The sequence below is a fragment of the Oncorhynchus gorbuscha genome, unplaced genomic scaffold, assembly GCF_021184085.1.
Source record: "Oncorhynchus gorbuscha isolate QuinsamMale2020 ecotype Even-year unplaced genomic scaffold, OgorEven_v1.0 Un_scaffold_2442, whole genome shotgun sequence".
Taxonomy (NCBI): Eukaryota; Metazoa; Chordata; class Actinopteri; order Salmoniformes; family Salmonidae; genus Oncorhynchus; species Oncorhynchus gorbuscha.
Genome location: NW_025746952.1, coordinates 27,501 through 51,876, shown reverse-complemented (window position 1 = coordinate 51,876; position 24,376 = coordinate 27,501). Strand labels below are relative to the sequence as shown.

General features: G+C 45.8%; 1 protein-coding gene across 1 annotated transcript in view; it reads left to right on the top strand.

Moving 5' to 3' along the window:
- LOC124025772 (neurobeachin-like) overlaps nucleotides 1–24,376 on the top strand; it is a gene marked incomplete at both ends in the record, with an annotated part of 75,819 nt that overhangs the window by 25,841 nt on the left and 25,602 nt on the right. The window contains 7 exons of the mRNA XM_046339108.1: nucleotides 1,247–1,355; nucleotides 1,755–1,907; nucleotides 7,473–7,641; nucleotides 12,510–12,589; nucleotides 17,880–17,942; nucleotides 18,486–18,583; nucleotides 22,746–22,838. Of these exons, the coding sequence (XP_046195064.1) occupies nucleotides 1,247–1,355; nucleotides 1,755–1,907; nucleotides 7,473–7,641; nucleotides 12,510–12,589; nucleotides 17,880–17,942; nucleotides 18,486–18,583; nucleotides 22,746–22,838 (765 nt within the window). The remainder of the gene's footprint in view (nucleotides 1–1,246; nucleotides 1,356–1,754; nucleotides 1,908–7,472; nucleotides 7,642–12,509; nucleotides 12,590–17,879; nucleotides 17,943–18,485; nucleotides 18,584–22,745; nucleotides 22,839–24,376) is intronic.

Genomic DNA, 24,376 nt, shown 5'->3' with positions numbered 1-24,376 from the left:
TATACTGTTATTATACTACTAGAACTATATACTGTTACAGTACTACTATAACTATATACTGTTATTATACTACTATAACTATATACTGTTACAGTACTACTATAACTATATACTATACTGTTATTATACTGTTATTATACTACTATAACTATATACTCAGTGACATCACTTGAGTTCTGTCACCGAGATAATTCTGAAACCATAAACAGGCTGTATATCCTAGGCATTTATTCAGCAAAACAGAATGATCAACAGTCTCGTATGCCTTTGACTGGTCATTGATCGAAGCAGCACAGCTCTTTTTTAGCGTCCAAGGGCACAGTACTATAACTCTGTAATTCAACTACCAGAGAGGAGCTAGTTACTGTCACTACATTCTCAGACTACAGTATATCAGGGATTGATTGCAGACACTCTTATCCATTTACAGGAGCAATTAGGGTAAAGTGTCTTGAACCACGTAGACAGATTTTCACCAAGTCGGCTCAGGGATTCAAACCAGCAACCTTTCGGTTAGCGGCTCAACACTCTTTACCTCTAGGCTTTCTGCCACATATTGGTGCTTCATGATTGGTTCTTCGTGATTGGTGATTCATGATTGGTTCTTCGTGATTGGTGATTCATGATTGGTGATTCATGATTGGTGATTCATGATTGGTGATTCATGATTGGTTCTTCATGATTGGTTCTTCATGATTGGTTCTTCATGATTGGTTCTTCAGATTCACTTAATAAATATTTGCTATCATACTGTATGTATTTACAGATAATGTGTGTGTGTGTGATGTTAAATTGTTTGTGTGTGTGTGTGTGTTCTCTATGTTAAATTGAGTGTGTGTGTGTGTTCTCTATGTTAAATTGTGTGTGTGTGTGTTCTCTATGTTAAATTGTGTGTGTGTGTGTTCTCTATGTTAAATTGTGTGTGTGTGTGTGTTCTCTATGTTAAATTGTGTGTGTGTGTGTGTGTGTGTGTGTGTTCTCTATGTTAAATTGTGTGTGTGTGTGTGTGTGTGTGTTCTCTATGTTAAATTGTGTGTGTGTGTGTGTGTTCTCTATGTTAAATTGTGTGTGTGTGTGTGTGTTCTCTATGTTAAATTGTGTGTGTGTGTGTTTTCTCTATGTTAAATTGTGTGTGTGTGTGTGTGTGTTCTCTATGTTAAATTGAGTGTGTGTGTGTTCTCTATGTTAAATTGTGTGTGTGTGTGTGTTCTCTATGTTAAATTGTGTGTGTGTGTTTGTGTCGCAGTGCCACCCTCCTGGCATTCCTGGTTGATCTGTTGAAGAGCTCCGTGGCCATGCAGGAACAGATGCTGGGGGGAAAAGGATTCCTGGTGATCGGGTACCTGCTGGAGAAGGTACACGTTGAATACGACTGATTGAGTTACTGATTTGATTGATTCTCTCTCCCCCCCAGCCGTCCAGGGTCCACATCACCAGAGCGGTGTTTGGTTTGAATGATTGATTGACAGGTTGACTCTCTTCTCTCTCTCGCTCTCTCTCTCTCGCGCTCTCTCTCTCTCTCTCTCTCTCTCTCTCTCTCTCTCTCTCTCTCTCTCTCTCTCTCTCGCTCTCTCGCTCTCTCGCTCTCACGCTCTCTCTCTCTCTCTCACCCTCTCGCGCTCCTCCCCCCTCTCTCTCTCTCTCTCTCTCTCTCTCTCTCTCTCTCTCTCTCTCTCTCTCTCTCTCTCTCTCTCCCCCTCTCTCTCTCTCTCCCCCCCTCTCTCTCTCTCTCTCTCTCTCTCTCTCTCCCCCAGTCGTCCAGGGTCCACATCACCAGAGCGGTGCTGGAACAGTTCTTGTCCTTTGCTAAGTACCTGGACGGGTTAACCCACGGAGCGCCACTCCTCAAACAGCTGTGTGACCACGTCCTCTTCAACGCTGCCATCTGGATACACACAGCCGCTAAGGTAGGGAGGGAGGGAGGGAGGGAGGGAGGGAGGAGGGAGGGAGGGAGGGAGGGAGAGAGAGAGAGAGAGAGAGAGAGGGAGGGGGGGGGGGGGGGAGGGAGGGGGAGAGAGGGAGAGAGGGAGGGAGGGGGAGGGAGAGAGGGGGAGGGAGGGAGGGAGGGAGGGAGGGAGGGAGGGAGGGAGGGAGGGAGGGAGGGAGAGGGAGTGTGTCCTGATCTTAAGTACCGTCTGGATACACACAGCCCGTATATTTCTGAATAAAAGAAAAGTGTGTAAAATTACAGAAGAGAAGAACGTGAGAGAGAATATAGAGGAAAGAGTGAACAGCTGAAAAGAGAGATGCAGTGGGGGGAGAGGGGAAAGACAGAGGAGATGGAAGAGAGAGGATATAGAAGAGAGAGGATATAGAAGAGAGAGGATATAGAAGAGAGAGGATATAGAAGAGAGAGGATATAGAAGAGAGAGGATATAGAAGAGAGGATATAGAGGAGAGGATATAGAGGAGAGAGGATATAGAGGAGAGAGGATATAGAAGAGAGAGGATATAGAAGAGAGAGGATATAGAAGAGAGAGGATATAGAAGAGAGAGGATATAGAAGAGAGAGGATATAGAAGAGAGAGGATATAGAAGAGAGAGGATATAGAAGAGAGAGGATATAGAAGAGAGAGGATATAGAAGAGAGAGGATATAGGAGAGGGAGCAGGATAGAGGATATAGAAGAGAGAGGATATAGAAGAGAGAGGATATAGAAGAGAGAGGATATAGAAGAGAGAGGATATAGGAGAGAGAGGATATAGAAGAGGGAGCAGGATAGAGGATATAGGAGAGAGAGGATATAGAAGAGGGAGCAGGATAGAGGATATAGAAGAGAGAGGATATAGAAGAGAGAGGATATAGAAGAGAGAGGATATAGAAGAGAGAGGATATAGAAGAGAGAGGATATAGGAGAGAGAGGATATAGAAGAGGGAGCAGGATAGAGGATATAGAAGAGAGAGGATATAGAAGAGAGGATATAGAAGAGAGGATATAGAAGAGAGGATATAGAAGAGAGGATATAGAAGAGAGGATATAGAAGAGAGAGGATATAGGAGAGAGAGGATATAGAAGAGGGAGCAGGATAGAGGATATAGAAGAGAGAGGCTATAGAAGAGAGAGGCTATAGAAGAGAGAGGCTATAGAAGAGAGAGGATATAGAAGAGAGAGGATATAGAAGAGAGAGGATATAGAAGAGAGAGGATATAGAAGAGAGAGGATATAGAAGAGAGAGGATATAGAAGAGAGAGGATATAGAAGAGAGAGGATATAGAAGAGAGGATATAGAAGAGAGGATATAGAAGAGGGAGCAGGAGAGAGGAGGTGGAAGAGAGAGGAGGTGGAGAGAGAGGATATAGAAGAGAGAGGATATAGAAGAGAGAGCAGGAGAGAGGAGGTAGGAGAGAGAGGATGGATTCAGCTCTTGAGCTGGCTAATGTCAGTTCTGAATTAGCTGTTGCACTAGTGGGTATAGTGTCAGTCCAGTGTGTTCGACTACCACTTTGTTAGAGACACCTCATTAAGAGACACCTCGTTAAAGATATTTCTAATCACCCTGGATGGTGGCAGTGTGTGTGAGGGGGGCTAAGGATGTGGGAGTGGGAGCAAGCTGTGTGTGTGTGTGTGTGTTGTGTGTGTGTGTGAGACACCGGAGAGAGGGAGACGGGGGTGAGAATGAAAGAAAGGAAGGTTTTTAAATGTCTGAACTTAGATGGTGTTTGTGAGGCACTGTATGTAGAGAAGAGCAGGACAAATAGTTATGTAGAGAAGAGCAGGACCTATAGTTATGTAGAGAAGAGCAGGACCAATAGTTATGTAGAGAAGGGCAGGACCAATAGTTATGTAGAGAAGGGCAGGACCAATAGTTATGTAGAGAAGGGCAGGACCAATAGTTATGTAGAGAAGAGCAGGACCAATAGTTATGTAGAGAAGAGCAGGACCAATAGTTATGTAGAGATGAGCAGGACCAATAGTTATGTAGAGAAGAGCAGTTATTAATGAAGCAAACAGATTATTCGAGAGATCCTGAGTTTAGTTCAGTGAGAGCGGTTTAGGATTTTGCGTTGGATCAAACCATGTTTGGCACAAATAGAAGAGGAGTGGACACGGTGCCAGAATATCTTCCCTCAATAAACTCATCACTGTTCCCATAAATGTTTTAATAGCTTGTGAAGGAAGGGTTGTGAAGAGAGTCAATTGCATCATAGCTGTAAGAAATAACAACTTTTTACAGTTGGGGATGGTGTGATAAATGCATCAGAGAGAGGGCCAACAGGAATACTGATTAATTGATTAATGTATTAGAGAGAGGGCCCACAGGAATACTGATTAATTGATTAATGTATTAGAGAGAGGGCCAACAGGAATACTGGGGAATTGATTAATGTATTAGAGAGAGGGCCAACAGGAATACTGGGGAATTGATTAATGTATTAGAGAGAGGGCCAACAGGAATACTGATTAATTGATTAATGTATCAGAGAGAGGGCCAACAGGAATACTGATTAATTGATTAATGTATCAGAGAGAGGGCCAACAGGAATACTGATTAATTGATTAATGTATCAGAGAGAGGGCCAACAGGAATACTGATTAATTGATTAATGTATTAGAGAGAGGGCCAACAGGAATACTGGGGAATTGATTAATGCATCAGAGAGAGGGCCAACAGGAAGAGTTGAGAGGTCATGTCACGGACAAAGATGCTCACTTGTAAAAATCTTAAGAAATGACTATTCAGGAAAGGTGGAAATCAGCTGAATTTTTGGCACGATGCAAACCTTCACTTTTTCCACATTTTGTTACGTTACAGCCTTATTCTAAAATGTATTAAGTAGTTTTCCATCATCAATCTACACACAATACCCCATAATGACATCACAATACCCCATAATGACATCACATTACCCCATAATGACATCACATTACCCCATAATGACATCACATTACCCCATAATGACATCACATTACATTTACATTTACATTTAAGTCATTTAGCAGACGCTCTTATCCAGAGCGACTTACAAATTGGTGCATTCACCTTATGACATCCAGTGGAACAGTCACTTTACAATAGTGCATCTAAAACTTAAGGGGGGGGGGGTGAGAGGGATTACTTATCCTATCCTAGGTATTCCTTAAAGAGGTGGGGTTTCAGGTGTCTCCGGAAGGTGGTGATTGACTCCGCTGTCCTGGCGTCGTGAGGGAGTTTGTTCCACCATTGGGGGGCCAGGGCAGCGAACAGTTTTGACATCACATTACCCCATAATGACATCACATTACCCCATAATGACATCACAATACCCCATAATGACAAAACAAAAACAGATTTTAAAACATTTTTGCAAATTTATTAAAAACAAAAAACTGATATCACATTTACATAAGTATTCAGACCCTTTACTTAATACTTTGTTGAAGCACCTTTGGCAGCGATTACAGCCTCCAGTCTTCTTGGGTATGATGCTACAAGCTTGGCACACCTGTATTTGGGGAGTTTCTCCCATTCTTCTCTGCAGATCCTCTCAAGCTCTGTCAGGTTGGATGAGGAGCATCGCTGCACAGCTAGTTTCAGGTCTCTCCAGAGATGTTTGATCGGGTTCAAGTCCGGGCTCTGGCCACTCAAAGACATTCAGAGACTTGTCCCGAAACCACTCCTGTGTTGTCTTGGCAGTGTGCTTAGGGTCATTGTCCTGTTGGAAAGTTTGCCCCAGTCTGAGGTCCTGCCCCATTGTCCTGCCCCATTGTCCTGCCCCATTGTCCTGTTGGAAACCTTTGCCCCAGTCTGAGGTCCTGCCCCATTGTCCTGCCCCATTGTCCTGTTGGAAACCTTTGCCCCAGTCTGAGGTCCTGCCCCATTGTCCTGCCCCATTGTCCTGTTGGAAACCTTTGCCCCAGTCTGAGGTCCTGCCCCATTGTCCTGCCCCATTGTCCTGCCCCATTGTCCTGTTGGAAACCTTTGCCCCAGTCTGAGGTCCTGAGGGCTCTGGAGCAGGTTTTCATCAAGGATCTCTCTGTACTTTGTTCCGTTCACCTTTCACTTGATCCTGAAGACATGAGAGGAGGGTGGAGGACATGAGAGGAGGGTGGAGGACATGAGAGGAGGGTGGAGGACATGAGAGGAGGGTGGAGGACATGAGAGGAGGGTGGAGGACATGAGAGGAGGGTGGAGGACATGAGAGGAGGGTGGAGGACATGAGAGGAGGGTGGAGGACATGAGAGGAGGGTGGAGGGCATGAGAGGAGGGTAGAGGGCATGAGAGGAGGGTAGAGGGCATGAGAGGAGGGTAGAGGACATGAGAGGAGGGTAGAGGACATGAGAGGAGGGTGGAGGACATGAGAGGAGGGTAGAGGGCATGAGAGGAGGGTGGGGAGGGCATGAGAGGAGGGTGGAGGGCATGAGAGGAGGGTGGAGGGCATGAGAGGAGGGTGGAGGGCATGAGAGGAGGGTGGAGGGCATGAGAGGAGGGTGGAGGGCATGAGAGGAGGGTGGAGGGCATGAGAGGAGGGTAGAGGGCATGAGAGGAGGGTAGAGGGCATGGGAGGAGGGTAGAGGGCATGGGAGGAGGGTGGAGGGCATGGGAGGAGGGTGGAGGGCATGGGAGGAGGGTGGAGGGCATTGGAGGAGGGTGGAGGGCATGGGAGGAGGGTGGAGGGCATGGGAGGAGGGTGGAGGGCATGGGAGGAGGGCGGAGGGCATGGGAGGAGGGCGGAGGGCATGGGAGGAGGGCGGAGGGCATGGGAGGAGGGCGGAGGACATGAGAGGAGGGCGGAGGACATGAGAGGAGGGCGGAGGACATGAGAGGAGGGCGGAGGACATGAGAGGAGGGCGGAGGACAAGAGGAGGGCGGAGGACAAGAGGAGGGCGGAGGACAAGAGGAGGGCGGAGGACAAGAGGAGGGCGGAGGACATGAGGAGGGCGGAGGACATGAGGAGGGCGGAGGACATGAGGAGGGCGGAGGACATGAGGAGGGCAGAGGACATGAGGAGGGCAGAGGACATGAGGAGGGCAGAGGACATGAGGAGGGCAGAGGACATGAGGAGGGCAGAGGACATGAGGAGGGCAGAGGACATGAGGAGGGCAGAGGACATGAGGAGGGCAGAGGACATGAGGAGGGCAGAGGACATGAGGAGGGCAGAGGACATGAGGAGGGCAGAGGGCATGAGGAGGGCAGAGGGCATGGGAGGAGGGTAGAGGACATGAGAGGAGGGTGGAGGGCATGAGAGGAGGGTGGAGGGCATGGGAGGAGGGCGGAGGGCATGGGAGGAGGGCGGAGGGCATGAGAGGAGGGCGGAGGGCATGAGAGGTGGGCGGAGGACAGGAGAGGAGTGTAGAGGACAAGAGAGCAGAGGAAGGTAGAGGACAACACCTTCAGTTGATAGTTGCTGTGTCTCTCTCTCTCCCTCTTTCTCCCTCCCTGTATGTGTGTTATGTGTTTCTCCCTCCCTGTATGTGTGTTATGTGTTTCTCCCTCCCTGTATGTGTGTTATGTGTTTCTCCCTGTATGTGTGTTATGGGTTTCTCCCTCCAGGTCCAGTTGTCCCTGTACACCTACCTGTCTGCGGAGTTCATTGGGACGTCGACCATCTACAGCACCATCCGTCGTGTCGGTACCGTTCTGCAGCTGATGCACACGCTGAAGTACTACTACTGGGTCAGCAACCCACTGGAGAGCAGTGGTATCACACCTAAAGGACTGGGTACGTACACACACACACACACACACACACACACACACACACACACACACACACACACACACACACACACACACACACACACACTGGAGAGCAGTGGTATCACACCTAAAGGACTGGGTACGTACACACACACACACACACACACACACACACACACACACACACACACACACACACACACACACACACACACACACACACACACACACACACACACACACACACACACACACACACACACACAACCCACTGGAGAGCAGTGGCATCACACCGAAAGGACTGGGTACGTACACACACACACACACAACCCACTGGAGAGCAGTGGCATCACACCGAAAGGACTGGGTACGTACACACACACACACACAACCCACTGGAGAGCAGTGGCATCACACCGAAAGGACTGGGTACGTACACACACACACACACACACACACACACACACACACACACACACACACACACACACACACACACACACACACACACACACACACACACTGGAGAGCAGTGGTATCACACCTAAAGGACTGGGTACGTACACACACACACACACACACACACACACACACTGGAGAGCAGTGGTATCACACCTAAAGGACTGGGTACGTACACACACACACACACACACACACACACACACACACACACACACACACACACACACACACACACACACACACACACACACACACACACACACACACACACACACACACACACACACACACACACACACACACACACACACACAACCCACTGGAGAGCAGTGGCATCACACCGAAAGGACTGGGTACGTACACACACACACACACACACACACAACCCACTGGAGAGCAGTGGCATCACACCGAAAGGACTGGGTACGTACACACACACACACACAACCCACTGGAGAGCAGTGGCATCACACCGAAAGGACTGGTTACGTACACACACACACACACACACACACACACACACACACACACACACACACACACACACACACACACACACACACACACACACACACACACACACACACACACACACACACACACACACTGGAGAGCAGTGGTATCACACCTAAAGGACTGGGTACGTACACACACACACACACACACACACACACACACACACACACACACACACACACACACACACACACACACACACACACACACACACGTACTCAGCGGCAGCCTAGCCTAGTAACCGGAAGGTTGCGAGTTCAAACCCCTGAGCTGACAAGGTACAAATCTGTCGTTCTGCCCCTGAACAGGCAGTTAACCCACTGTTCCCAGGCCGTCATTGAAAATAAGAATATGATCTTAACTGACTTGCCTGGTAAAATAAAGGTACAATTTTTAAAAAATAAAAAAACACACAGACACACACGCACACACATTACTATAACAGACAGGTTACTATAACAGACAGGTTACTATAACAGACAGGTTACTATAACAGACAGGTTACTAGAACAGACAGGTTACTAGAACAGACAGGTTACTATAACAGACAGGTTACTATAACAGACAGGTTACTATAACAGACAGGTTACTATAACAGACAGGTTACTATAGAACAGACAGGTTACTAGAACAGACAGGTTACTAGAACAGACAGGTTACTAGAACAGACAGGTTACTAGAACAGACAGGTTAGGTTACTAGAACAGACAGGTTACTAGAACAGACAGGTTACTAGAACAGACAGGTTACTAGAACAGACAGGTTACTATAACAGACAGGTTACTATAACAGACAGGTTACTATAACAGACAGGTTACTATAACAGACAGGTTACTATAACAGACAGGTTACTAGAACAGACAGGTTACTAGAACAGACAGGTTACTAGAACAGACAGGTTACTAGAACAGACAGGTTACTAGAACAGACAGGTTACTAGAACAGACAGGTTACTAGAACAGACAGGTTACTATAACAGACAGGTTACTATAACAGACAGGTTACTAACAGACAGGTTACTATAACAGACAGGTTACTAGAACAGACAGGTTACTAGAACAGACAGGTTACTAGAACAGACAGGTTACTAGAACAGACAGGTTACTAGAACAGACAGGTTACTAGAACAGACAGGTTACTAGAACAGACTAGGTTACTAGAACAGACAGGTTACTAGAACAGACAGGTTACTAGAACAGACAGGTTACTAGAACAGACAGGTTACTAGAACAGACAGGTTACTAGAACAGACAGGTTACTAGAACAGACAGGTTACTAGAACAGACAGGTTACTAGAACAGACAGGTTACTAGAACAGACAGGTTACTAGAACAGACAGGTTACTAGAACAGACAGGTTACTAGAACAGACAGGTTACTAGAACAGACAGGTTAGGTTACTAGAACAGACAGGTTACTATAACAGACAGGTTACTAGAACAGACAGGTTACTAGAACAGACAGGTTACTAGAACAGACAGGTTACTAGAACAGACAGGTTACTAGAACAGACAGGTTACTAGAACAGACAGGTTACTAGAACAGACAGGTTACTAGAACAGACAGGTTACTAGAACAGACAGGTTACTAGAACAGACAGGTTACTAGAACAGACAGGTTACTAGAACAGACAGGTTACTAGAACAGACAGGTTACTAGAACAGACAGGTTACTAGAACAGACAGGTTACTAGAACAGACAGGTTACTAGAACAGACAGGTTACTAGAACAGACAGGTTACTAGAACAGACAGGTTACTAGAACAGACAGGTTACTAGAACAGACAGGTTACTAGAACAGACAGGTTAGGTTACTAGAACAGACAGGTTACTAGAACAGACAGGTTACTAGAACAGACAGGTTACTAGAACAGACAGGTTACTAGAACAGACAGGTTACTAGAACAGACAGGTTACTAGAACAGACAGGTTACTAGAACAGACAGGTTACTAGAACAGACAGGTTACTAGAACAGACAGGTTACTAGAACAGACAGGTTACTAGAACAGACAGGTTACTAGAACAGACAGGTTACTAGAACAGACAGGTTACTAGAACAGACAGGTTACTAGAACAGACAGGTTACTAGAACAGACAGGTTACTAGAACAGACAGGTTACTAGAACAGACAGGTTACTAGAACAGACAGGTTACTAGAACAGACAGGTTACTAGAACAGACAGGTTACTAGAACAGACAGGTTACTATAACAGACAGGTTACTAGAACAGACAGGTTACTAGAACAGACAGGTTACTAGAACAGACAGGTTACTAGAACAGACAGGTTACTAGAACAGACAGGTTACTAGAACAGACAGGTTACTAGAACAGACAGGTTACTAGAACAGACAGGTTACTAGAACAGACAGGTTACTAGAACAGACAGGTTACTAGAACAGACAGGTTACTAGAACAGACAGGTTACTAGAACAGACAGGTTACTAGAACAGACAGGTTACTAGAACAGACAGGTTACTAGAACAGACAGGTTACTAGAACAGACAGGTTACAGAACAGGTTACTAGAACAGACAGGTTACTAGAACAGACAGGTTACTAGAACAGACAGGTTACTAGAACAGACAGGTTACTAGAACAGACAGGTTACTAGAACAGACAGGTTACTAGAACAGACAGGTTACTAGAACAGACAGGTTACTAGAACAGACAGGTTACTAGAACAGACAGGTTACTAGAACAGACAGGTTACTAGAACAGACAGGTTACTAGAACAGACAGGTTACTAGAACAGACAGGTTACTAGAACAGACAGGTTACTAGAACAGACAGGTTACTAGAACAGACAGGTTACTAGAACAGACAGGTTACTAGAACAGACAGGTTACTAGAACAGACAGGTTACTAGAACAGACAGGTTACTAGAACAGACAGGTTACTAGAACAGACAGGTTACTAGAACAGACAGGTTACTAGAACAGACAGGTTACTAGAACAGACAGGTTACTAGAACAGACAGGTTACTAGAACAGACAGGTTACTAGAACAGACAGGTTACTAGAACAGACAGGTTACTAGAACAGACAGGTTACTAGAACAGACAGGTTACTAGAACAGACAGGTTACTAGAACAGACAGGTTACTAGAACAGACAGGTTACTAGAACAGACAGGTTACTAGAACAGACAGGTTACTAGAACAGACAGGTTACTAGAACAGACAGGTTACTAGAACAGACAGGTTAGGTTACTATAACAGACAGGTTAGGTTACTATAACAGACAGGTTAGGTTACTAGAACAGACAGGTTACTAGAACAGACAGGTTACTAGAACAGACAGGTTACTAGAACAGACAGGTTACTAGAACAGACAGGTTACTAGAACAGACAGGTTACTAGAACAGACAGGTTACTAGAACAGACAGGTTACTAGAACAGACAGGTTTACTAGAACAGACAGGTTACTAGAACAGACAGGTTACTAGAACAGACAGGTTACTAGAACAGACAGGTTACTAGAACAGACAGGTTACTAGAACAGACAGGTTACTAGAACAGACAGGTTACTAGAACAGACAGGTTACTAGAACAGACAGGTTACTAGAACAGACAGGTTACTAGAACAGACAGGTTACTAGAACAGACAGGTTACTAGAACAGACAGGTTACTAGAACAGACAGGTTACTAGAACAGACAGGTTACTAGACAGGTTACTAGACAGGTTACTAGAACAGACAGGTTACTAGAACAGACAGGTTACTAGAACAGACAGGTTACTAGAACAGACAGGTTTCTAATGACTGAATGTTTAACAAAAAAAATGTTGTTCCGTTTTTGTAACGTTGAATTAACATGAATTTAAAGTCCGTTGATGTTATATTAACGTTGTTTTAATGTTGTTTTAATGTTGTTTTAACGTTGTTTTAACGTTGTTTTAATGTTGTCTGTGTGCAGATGGACCGAGGCCGTCCCAGAACGAGATCGTCTCTCTCAGAGCCTTCATTCTGCTGTTCCTCAAACAACTCATACTCAAGGTAACATGAATGTTTTAGATACTACATACAACACACTACATACTACATACAACACACTACATACTACATGCACCACGCCATAACTACTTCATCCAGTAGTTCCTCAAACAACTCATACTCAAGGTAACATGAATGTTTTACATACTGCATACTACACACTACATACAACACACTACATACAACACACTACATACTACATACAACACACTACATACTACATACAACACACTACATACAACACACTACATACTACATACAACACACTACATACTACATACAACACACTACATACTACATACTACATACAACACCCTACATACTACAAACAACACACTACACACTACATACTACATACAACACCCTACATACTACAAACAACACACTACACACTACATACAACACACTACATACAACATACTACATACAACACACCATAACTACTTCATCCAGTAGTTCCTCAAACAACTCATACTCAAGGTACCATGAATGTTTTACATACTACATACAACACACTACATACTACATACAACACACTACATACTACATACAACACGCCATAACTACTTCATCCAGTAGTTCCTCAAACAACTCATACTCAAGGTACTGAACTATATATAGCAGTTAATCACATTGTCTGTTAATACTCAGAGAACGTCCAACACACACCGTCTATACAGAGAACGTCCAACACACACCGTCTATACAGAGAACGTCCAACACACACCGTCTATACAGAGAACGTCCAACACACACCGTCTATACAGAGAACGTCCAACACACACCGTCTATACAGAGAACGTCTATACAGAGAACGTCTATACAGAGAACGTCTATACAGAGAACGTCCAACACACACCGTCTATACAGAGAACGTCCAACACACACCGTCTATACAGAGAACGTCCAACACACACCGTCTATACAGAGAACGTCCAACACACACCGTCTATACAGAGAACGTCCAACACACACCGTCTATACAGAGAACGTCCAACACACACCGTCTATACAGAGAACGTCTATACAGAGAACGTCCAACACACACCGTCTACACAGAGAACGTCCAACACACACCGTCTATACAGAGAACGTCCAACACACACCGTCTATACAGATAACGTCTATACAGAGAACGTCCAACACACACCGTCTATACAGAGAACGTCCAACACACACCGTCTACACAGAGAACGTCCAACACACACCGTCTATACAGAGAACGTACAACACACACCGTCTATACAGAGAACGTCTATACAGAGAACGTCCAACACACACCGTCTATACAGAGAACGTCCAACACACACCGTCTATACAGAGAACGTCCAACACACACCGTCTATACAGAGAACGTCCAACACACACCGTCTATACAGAGAACGTCCAACACACACCGTCTATACAGAGAACGTCCAACACACACCGTCTATACAGAGAACGTCTATACAGAGAACGTCCAACACACCGTCTATACAGAGAACGTCCAACACACACCGTCTATACAGAGAACGTCCAACACACACCGTCTATACAGAGAACGTCCAACACACACCGTCTATACAGAGAACGTCCAACACACACCGTCTATACAGAGAACGTCTATACAGAGAACGTCCAACACGCACCGTCTATACAGAGAACGTCCAACACACACTGTCTATACAGAGAAAGTCCAACACACACTGTCTATACTCCACGCCGTGGAGAACGTTCTGCTGCCTGCAACATCCTCCAGCATGACCGGTTTGGCGGTGGGTCAGTCATGGTGTGGGGTGGCATTTCTTTGGGGGGCCGCACAGCCCTCCATGTGCTCGCCAGAGGTAGCCTGAATGCCATTAGGTACCGAGATGAGACCCCTTGTGAGACCATATGCTGGTGCGGTTGGCCCTGGGTTCCTCCTAATGCAAGACAATGCTAGACCTCATGTAGCTGGAGTGTGTCAGCAGTACCTGCAAGAGGAAGGCATTGATGCTACAGATTGAATTGGCCCGCCCGTTCCCCCAGACCTGAATCCAATTGAGCTTGGACATCATGTCTCGCTACATCCACCAACGCCACGTTGCACCACAGACTGTCCAGGAGTTGGTGGATGCCCCCCAGACCTGGACTAAGGCATCCATCAGGAGCATGCCCAGGCGTTGTAGGGAGGTCATACAGGCACGTGGAGGCCACACACACACTACTGAGCCTCATTTTGACTTGTTTTAAGGACATTACATCGAAGTTGGATCAGACTGTAGTGTGGTTTTCCACTTTAATTTTGATTGTGACTCCAAATCCAGACCTCCATGGGTTGATACATTTGATTTCCATTGATAATTTTTGTGTGATTTTGTTGTCAGCACATTCAACTATGTAAAGAAAAAAAGTATTTAATAGAAATATTTTCGTTCATTCAGATCTAGGATGTGTTATTTTAGTGTTCCCTTTATTTTTTGAGCAGTGTAGTTTCCAGTTTGCATAGAGTCCAGAGACGTTCCTTGAGGGTCTTCGTCTTGGTGTCTGTTTGAGGGGGAATGTACACAGCTGTGACTATAATTGACGAGAATTCTCTTGGTAGGTAGAATTGCCAGCCCTTCCTCTTCCCAGAGAGGTGATTATCTCTGTCGGCGCGATGCTTGGAGAAGCACAGTGGCTAAACCGATCCCGAGAGAGCCATGTTTCCGTGAAACATAGAATGTTACCATCTCTGATGTCTCTATGGAAGGCAACCGTTGATTTTTCGTCCACCTTGTTGTCAAGAGACTGGACATTGGAGAATACTCTGGCGCCGTTGTTTTGGGTCTCCGGCTGGGATCTGATCCGTTGTTTAATGTTATCATTGACCTTTCCGATACGCAGTTCTGTTCTTGGGCACCATAAAGCTCTGTGTTGAAGACATCATCTTTTTCATGTCACTCCTCCTCTCTCCAATCCTCTCTTCTCTCCACTCTCTCCTATTCTCTCTTCTCCTCTCTCTCTTCTCCTCTCTCTCCTCCTCTCTCTCTCTCCTCTCTCTCCTTCTCTCTCTCCTCCTTCTTCTCCCTCCTCCTCCTTCTTCTCCTCCTCTCTCTCCTCTCTCTCTCCTCTCTCTCTCCTCCTCTCTCTCCTCCTCTCTCTCCCCCTCTCGCTCCTCCTCTCTCTCTCCTCCTCTCTCTCCTCCTCTCTCTCCTCCTCTCTCTCCTCCTCTCTCTCCTCCTCTCTCTCCTCCTCTCTCTCCCCCTCTCTCTCTCCCCTCTCTCTCCTCCTCCCTCTTCTCCTCTCTCTCCCCTCTCTCTCTCCTCCCTCTCTCCTCCTCTCTCTCTCCCCCTCTCTCTCCCCCTCTCTCTCCTCCTCTCTCCTCCTCTCCTCTCCTCCTCCTCTCCTCCCCTCCTCCTCTCTCTCTCCTCCTCTCTCTCCTCCTCTCTCTCCCCTCTCTCTCCCCCTCTCTCCTCTCTCTCTCCTCCTCTCTCTCCTCCTCTCTCTCCCCCTCTCTCTCTCCTCTCTCTCCTCCTCCTCTCCTCTCCTCCCCCTCTCGCTCCTCCTCTCTCTCTCCTCTCTCTCCTTCTCTCTCTCTCCTCCCTCTTCTCCTCTCTCTCCTCCTCTCTCCTCCTCTCTCCTCCTCTCTCTCCTCTCCTCTCCTCCTCTCGCTCCTCCTCTCTCTCCTCCTCTCTCTCCCCTCTCTCCCCCCTCCTCCTCTCTCTCTCCTCCTCTCTCCCCCTCTCCTCCTCTCTCTCCCCCCTCTCTCCTCCTCTCTCTCCCCCTCTCTCTCCTCCTCTCTCTCCTCCTCTCTCTCCTCTCTCTCCTCCTCTCTCTCCCCCTCTCTCTTCTACTCTCCTCACTCTGTTGGTTTGTTTACTTGTCTGTCTGTCAGTTTGTTTGTCTGAAGCCCCCTGGGGGGGTTCTGGGTAATCGGAGGTGTGAAGAATTGTATTATGGACCAGTGCTCTAAAAAGTGTGTGTGTGTGTGTGTGTGTGTGTGTGTGTGTGTGTGTGTGTGTGTGTGTGTGTGTGTGTGTGTGTGTGTGTGTGTGTGTGTGTGTGTGTGTGTGTGTGTGTGTGTGTGTGTGTGTGTGTTGTTGACAGGAAGTGGTTAATGTGGTTAATATGGTTGCCAACACCTCTCATCTGTTAAAAATCATTTTCACTTTATCCCTCTTTCCCCCCCTTTTTGAATTTTTCATTGTTGTTTCAGGTGAATCATGTCTCTCTCTCCGTCCTCTGTAGCTGCGGGTGTTTCTAAAAACCCAAACAGTAAACACACATATGTGATAGGGGTTGGGACAACATTTTCATAAATGTAATTGTTTCCACTCTGAGATGCCTTTATTTTTAATTAAACCTTTATGTGAAAACAAGTTCTTGTTTACAATGACGGCCGGATGGGATACAGCCTGGATTCAAACCAGGCAGTGACGCCTCTTGCACCGAGATGCAGTGTCTTAGACCACTGCGCCACTCTGGACCCCACAATGAAGAAAAACGCCCACAATGAAGAAAACGCCCACAAGGGTCTGAAGAAAACGCCCACAATGAAGAAACGCCCACAATGAAGGGTGTCTGTCGTAGTAGGGTGTCGCGAATCGAATTGTTTCAACTAATTATTATTAAGTAACTTTTAGGTCCAAGTGTTACCCGAACAAATAAATAAATAATCAATAAATATTTAAAAATATACATATATATATATATTATAATAAATCAAATAAATATATCTCCAAGTTGAGAAAACGTAGGCAAAAATCAGTAAATTCAAAAGTGTCTCACATGTTCATTCAACTATTTGAGCATTTTATCTAAAAACAATTACTGGTCACACAAACAGTGCTTTTAACATCCAATGTTTTCAACATATTTTACATAAATTATTTTTATTGTGCGTGTTCATTTATACAGTCATTAGTATTTAACATGTCCTCACCTGGGATTTGACCTCACAACCACTTGGTTCACAGCTATTCCACTACACTATTAGTTCTTCCTCTCATCATTCATTTAATTTCGGTCTCTCTGTCTCTGTCTTTCTCTCTCTCTCTCTCTCTCTCTCTCTCTCTCTCTCTCTCTCTCTCTCTCTCTCTCTGTCTCTGTCTTTTCTCTCTCTCTCTCTCTCTCTCTCTCTCTCTCTCTCTCTCTCTCTCTCTCTCTCTCTCTCTCTCTCTGTCTCTGTCTTTCTCTCTCTCTCTCTCTCTCTCTGTCTCTGTCTTTCTCTCTCTCTCTCTCTCTGTCTCTCTCTCTCTCTCTCTCTCTCTGTCTTTCTCTCTCTCTCTCTCTGTCTCTCCTTCTGTCTCTCCTTCTGTCTCTCTGTTTCTCTCTGTCTCTCTGTATTCCCAAGGATCGGGGTGTGAAGGAAGATGAGCTACAGAGCATCCTGAACTACTTGCTGACCATGCATGAGGTAAACACAACTCTACTCTCTCTCTCTCTCTCTCTCTCTCTCTCTCTCTCTCTGTCTGTCTCTCTTCTCTCTGTCTGTCTCTCTCTCTCTCTCTCTTCTCTCTCTGTCTCTCTCTCTCTCTCTCTCTCTGTCTCTCTCTCTCTCTCTCTCTCTCTGTCTGTCTCTCTTCTCTCTGTCTGTCTCTCTCTCTCTCTCTCTCTTCTCTCTCTGTCTCTCTCTCTCTCTCTCTGTCTCTCTCTCTCTCTCTCTCTCTCTCTCTCTCTCTCTCTCTCTCTCTCTCTCTCTCTCTCTCTCTCTCTAAGGGTTTTATTGTCATGGGAAACATATGTTAACATTGCCAAAGTGAAGTAGATAATAAACAAAAGTGAAATAAACAATAAAAATGAACAGTAAACATTACACTCACTAAAGTTCCAAAAGAATAAAGACATTTAAATGTCATATTATGTCTATATACAGTGTTGTAATAGTCTCTCTCACTCCCCCCCGCCCCCTCTCTCTCTCTCTCTCTCTCTCTTTCTTATATATATATATAATCTCCAGGATGACAATATCCATGATGTTCTTCAGCTGTTGGTGGCTCTGATGTCAGAACACCCAGCCTCCATGATCCCAGCCTTCGACCAGAGGAACGGCATACGGTATATATACACACCACACACACAGGTAGAAGGACAGCCAAACAGGATATGATACAGGAGCAGGAACAGGATATGATACAGGAGCAGGAAATGAGACAGGATATGATACCAGATACAGGATATGATACAGGATATGATACCAGATACAGGATATGATACAGGATACAGGAAATGATACAGGAAATGATACAGGATATGATACAGGAACAGGATATGATACAGGATATGATACAGGAACAGGATATGATATAGGATACAGGAACAGGATATGATACAGGAACAGGATATGATACAGGAACAGGATATGATACAGGATACAGGAACAGGATATGAGACAGGATACAGGATATGATATAGGATACAGGATATGATACAGGATACAGGATATGATACAGGATACAGGATATGATATAGAATACAGGATATGATACAGGATATGATACAGGATATGATACAGGATATGATACAGGAACAGGATATGATACAGGAACAGGATATGATACAGGAACAGGATATGAAACAGGATATGATACAGGAACAGGATATGATACAGGATATGGTACAGGAACAGGATATGATACAGGATATGATACAGGAACAGGATATGATACAGGAACAGGATATGATACAGGATATGATACAGGAACAGGATATGATACAGGAACAGGATATGATACAGGATATGATACAGGATACAGGAACAGGATATGATACAGGAACAGGATACAGGAACAGGATATGATACAGGATATGATACAGGAACAGGATATGATACAGGATATGATACAGGATACAGGAACAGGATATGATACAGGAACAGGATATGATACAGGATATGATACAGGATACAGGAACAGGATATGATACAGGAACAGGATACAGGAACAGGATATGATACAGGATATGATACAGGAACAGGATATGATACAGGAACAGGATATGATACAGGAACAGGATATGATACAGGATACAGGATATGATACAGGAACAGGATACAGGAACAGGATATGATACAGGATATGATACAGGATACAGGAACAAGATATGATACAGGAACAGGAAATGATACAGGATATGATACAGGAACAGGAAATTATACAGGATACAGGAACAGGATATGATACAGGAACAGGATATGATACAGGAACAGGAAATGATACAGGATATGATACAGGAACAGGAAATTATACAGGATATGATACAGGAACAGGAAATTATACAGGATACAGGAACAGGATATGATACAGGAACAGGATATGATACAGGATATGATACAGGAACAGGAAATGATACAGGATACAGGAACAGGATATGATACAGGAATAGGATATGATACAGGATACAGGAACAGGATATGATACAGGAACAGGATACGATACAGGATATGGTACAGGAACAGGATACGATACACGAACAGGATATGATACAGGAACAGGATATGATACAGTAACAGGATATGATACAGGATATGATACAGGATATGGTACAGGAACAGGATATGATACAGGAACAGGATATGATACAGGAACAGGATATGATACAGGATATGATACAGGATACGGTACAGGAACAGGATATGGTACAGGATATGATACAGGAACAGGATATGATACAGGAACAGGATATGATACAGGATATGATACAGGATACGGTACAGGAACAGGATATGGTACAGGATATGATACAGGAACAGGATATGATACAGGATACAGGATATGATACAGGAACAGGATATGATACAGGATATGATACAGGATACGGTACAGGAACAGGATATGGTACAGGATATGATACAGGAACAGGATATGATACAGGATACAGGATATGATACAGGAACAGGATATGATACAGGATACAGGATATGATACAGGAACAGGATATGATACAGGATACGGATATGATACAGGAACAGGATATGAAACAGGATATGATACAGGATACAGGATATGATACAGGAACAGGATATGATACAGGATACAGGATATGATACAGGATACAGGATATGATACAGGATATGATACAGGATATGATACAGGATATGATACAGGATACAGGATATGATACAGGAACAGGATATGATACAGGATATGATACAGGAACAGGATATGATACAGGATATGATACAGGATACAGGATATGATACAGGAACAGGATATGATACAGGATATGATACAGGATACAGGAACAGGATATGATACAGGAACAGGAAATGATACAGGATATGATACAGGATACAGGATATGATACAGGAACCGGATATGATACAGGATATGATACAGGATACAGGAACAGGAAATTATACAGGATACAGGAACATGATATGATACAGGAACAGGATATGATACAGGATAGGATACAGGAACAGGATATGATACAGGAACATGAAATGATACAGGATACAGGAACAGGATATGATACAGGAACAGGATACGATACAGGAACAGGATACGATACAGGAACAGGATACGATACAGGAACAGGATATGATACAGGAACAGGATATGATACAGTAACAGGATATGATACAGGATATGATACAGGAACAGGATATGATACAGGAACAGGATATGATACAGGATATGATACAGGAACATAATATGTATGGTGTCTGGCTGACTGTCTGACTGTCTGGTGTCTGGTTGACTGTCTGACTCTATGGTGTCTGGCTGACTGTATGGTGTCTGGCTGACTGTCTGACTGTATGGTGTCTGGCTGACTGTATGGTGTCTGGCTGACTGTCTGACTGTATGGTGACTGTCTGACTGTATGGTGTCTGGCTGACTGTATGGTGTCTGGCTGACTGTCTGAGTGTATGGTGTCTGGCTGACTGTCTGAGTGTATGGTGTCTGGCTGACTGTATGGTGTCTGTCTGACTGTCTGACTGTATGGTGTCTGTGTGACTGTCTGACTGTATGGTGTCTGTCTGACTGTATGGTGTCTTTCTGACTGTCTGGTGTCTGGCTGACTGTCTGACTGTATGTTGTCTGGCTGACTGTCTGACTGTATGGTGTCTGGCTGACTGTCTGACTGTATGGTGTCTGGCTGACTGTCTGACTGTATGGTGTCTGGCTCACTGTCTGACTGTATGGTGTCTGGCTCACTGTCTGACTGTATGGTGTCTGGCTCACTGTCTGACTGTATGGTGTCTGGCTGACTGTATGGTGTCTGGCTGACTGTCTGACTGTATGGTGTCTGGCTGACTGTATGGTGACTGGCTGACTGTCTGGCTGACTGTCTGACTGTATGGTGTCTGGCTGACTGTGTGACTGTATGGTGTCTGGCTGACTGTATGGTGTCTGGCTGACTGTCTGACTGTATGGTGTCTGGCTGACTGTCTGGCTGTATGGTGTCTGGCTGACTGTCTGACTCTATGGTGTCTGGCTGACTGTATGGTGTCTGGCTGACTGTCTGACTGTATGGTGTCTGGCTGACTGTATGGTGTCTGGCTGACTGTCTGACTGTATGGTGACTGTCTGACTGTATGGTGTCTGGCTGACTGTATGGTGTCTGGCTGACTGTCTGAGTGTATGGTGTCTGGCTGACTGTCTGAGTGTATGGTGTCTGGCTGACTGTATGGTGTCTGTCTGACTGTCTGACTGTATGGTGTCTGTCTGACTGTCTGACTGTATGGTGTCTGTCTGACTGTATGGTGTCTTTCTGACTGTCTGGTGTCTGGCTGACTGTCTGACTGTATGGTGTCTGGCTGACTGTCTGACTGTATGGTGTCTGGCTGACTGTCTGACTGTATGGTGTCTGGCTGACTGTCTGACTGTATGGTGTCTGGCTCACTGTCTGACTGTATGGTGTCTGGCTCACTGTCTGACTGTATGGTGTCTGGCTCACTGTCTGACTGTATGGTGTCTGGCTGACTGTATGGTGTCTGGCTGACTGTCTGACTGTATGGTGTCTGGCTGACTGTATGGTGACTGGCTGACTGTCTGGCTGACTGTCTGACTGTATGGTGTCTGGCTGACTGTGTGACTGTATGGTGTCTGGCTGACTGTATGGTGTCTGGCTGACTGTCTGACTGTATGGTGTCTGGCTGACTGTCTGGCTGTATGGTGTCTGGCTGACTGTCTGGCTGTATGGTGTCTGGCTGACTGTCTGACTGTATGGTGTCTGGCTGACTATCTGGTGTCTGGCTGACTTGACTGTGTTCCAGGGTGATCTGTAAACTCCTAGCCTCTAAGACTGAGAGCATCAGAGTCCAGGCTCTCAAAGTCCTGGGATACTTCCTCAAACACCTCGGACACAAGTGAGTACCTGGATGGATGGATGGATGGATGGGTGGGTGAGTACCTGGATGGATGGATGGATGGATGGGTGGATGGGTGGGTGAGTACCTGGATGGATGGATGGATGGATGGATGGGTGAGTACCTGGATGGATGGATGGATGGATGGATGGGTGAGTACCTGGATGGATGGATGGATGGATGGATGGGTGGGTGAGTACCTGGATGGATGGATGGATGGATGGGTGGATGGATGGATGGATGGGTGAGTACCTGGGTGGATGGGTGGATGGATGGATGGATGGGTGGATGGATGGGTGAGTACCTGGATGGATGGGTGGGTGGGTGGGTGGGTGGATGGATGGATGGGTGGGCGGGTGGATGGATGGCCATGTTGAGGGTTGTCTCCTGTCTGCCCTGTTAAGGGTCGTCTCCTGTCTGCCCTGTTAAGGGTCGTCTCCTGTCTGCCCTGTTAAGGCTTGTCTCCTGTCTGCCCTGTTAAGGACAGTCATGAAGGAGCCTCCATGCGTGTGGGTTGTCTCCTGCTGCCATGTTAAGGACAGTCATGAAGGAGCCTCCATGCGTGTGGGTTGTCTCCTGCTGCCATGTTAAGGCTTGTCTCCTGCTGGCCCTGTTAAGGACAGTCATGAAGGAGTCTCCATGCGTGTGGGTTGTCTCCTGCTGCCATGTTAAGGACAGTCATGAAGGAGCCTCCATGCCCAGAGAGTTTGTGTGTTTGTTTTGAGTTAATGTGATCCTGATAGAATAATCGTTGTGACAGAACAGCTTCCTGTGAGGTAAAGCCCTGACCAGGAGCAAAGTATTCTGGGAGGTTTATTCATCAAATCTGACGGCAACGCCTGAGCACAGTCCTGTGTGTGTGTGTGTGTGTGTGTGTGTGTGTGTGTGTGTGTGTGTGTGTGTGTGTGTGTGTGTGTGTGTGTGTGTGTGTGTGTGTGTGTGTGTGTGTGTGTGTGTGGGGAAGGGGGGGAGACAACATAGCCAACTAAAACAGGTCACAACTCCTGCAGCTCTGTTGCATCCTGGGTATGTACATACTCAATGGTAGGCTTCTAGGGGACTCCTATGGTAGGTACACCTATAGCTCATCTTTTGGCAGTAGGACTGTAGTACTACTTTATCACTGACCTCAACCCAGAGTCTCTCAGAGCGTTCACAGTCAGCCCACTGACCTTAACCCAGAGTCTCTCAGACCTCAACCCAGAGTCTCTCAGAGCGTTCGCAGTCAGCCCACTGACCTCAACCCAGAGTCTCTCAGAGCGTTCGCAGTCAGCCCACTGACCTCAACCCAGAGTCTCTCAGAGCGTTCACAGTCAGCCCACTGACCTCAACCCAGAGTCTCTCAGAGCGTTCACAATCAGCCCACTGACCTCAACCCAGAGTCTCTCAGAGCCTTCACAGTCAGCCCACTGACCTCAACCCAGAGTCTCTCAGAGCCTTCACAGTCAGCCCACTAACACCCCTATGAGACCACAGCAAAATCACAGTCTACTTAAACAGAGCAATACTCTGTCATGAGGCATCAATGCCAAAAAAAC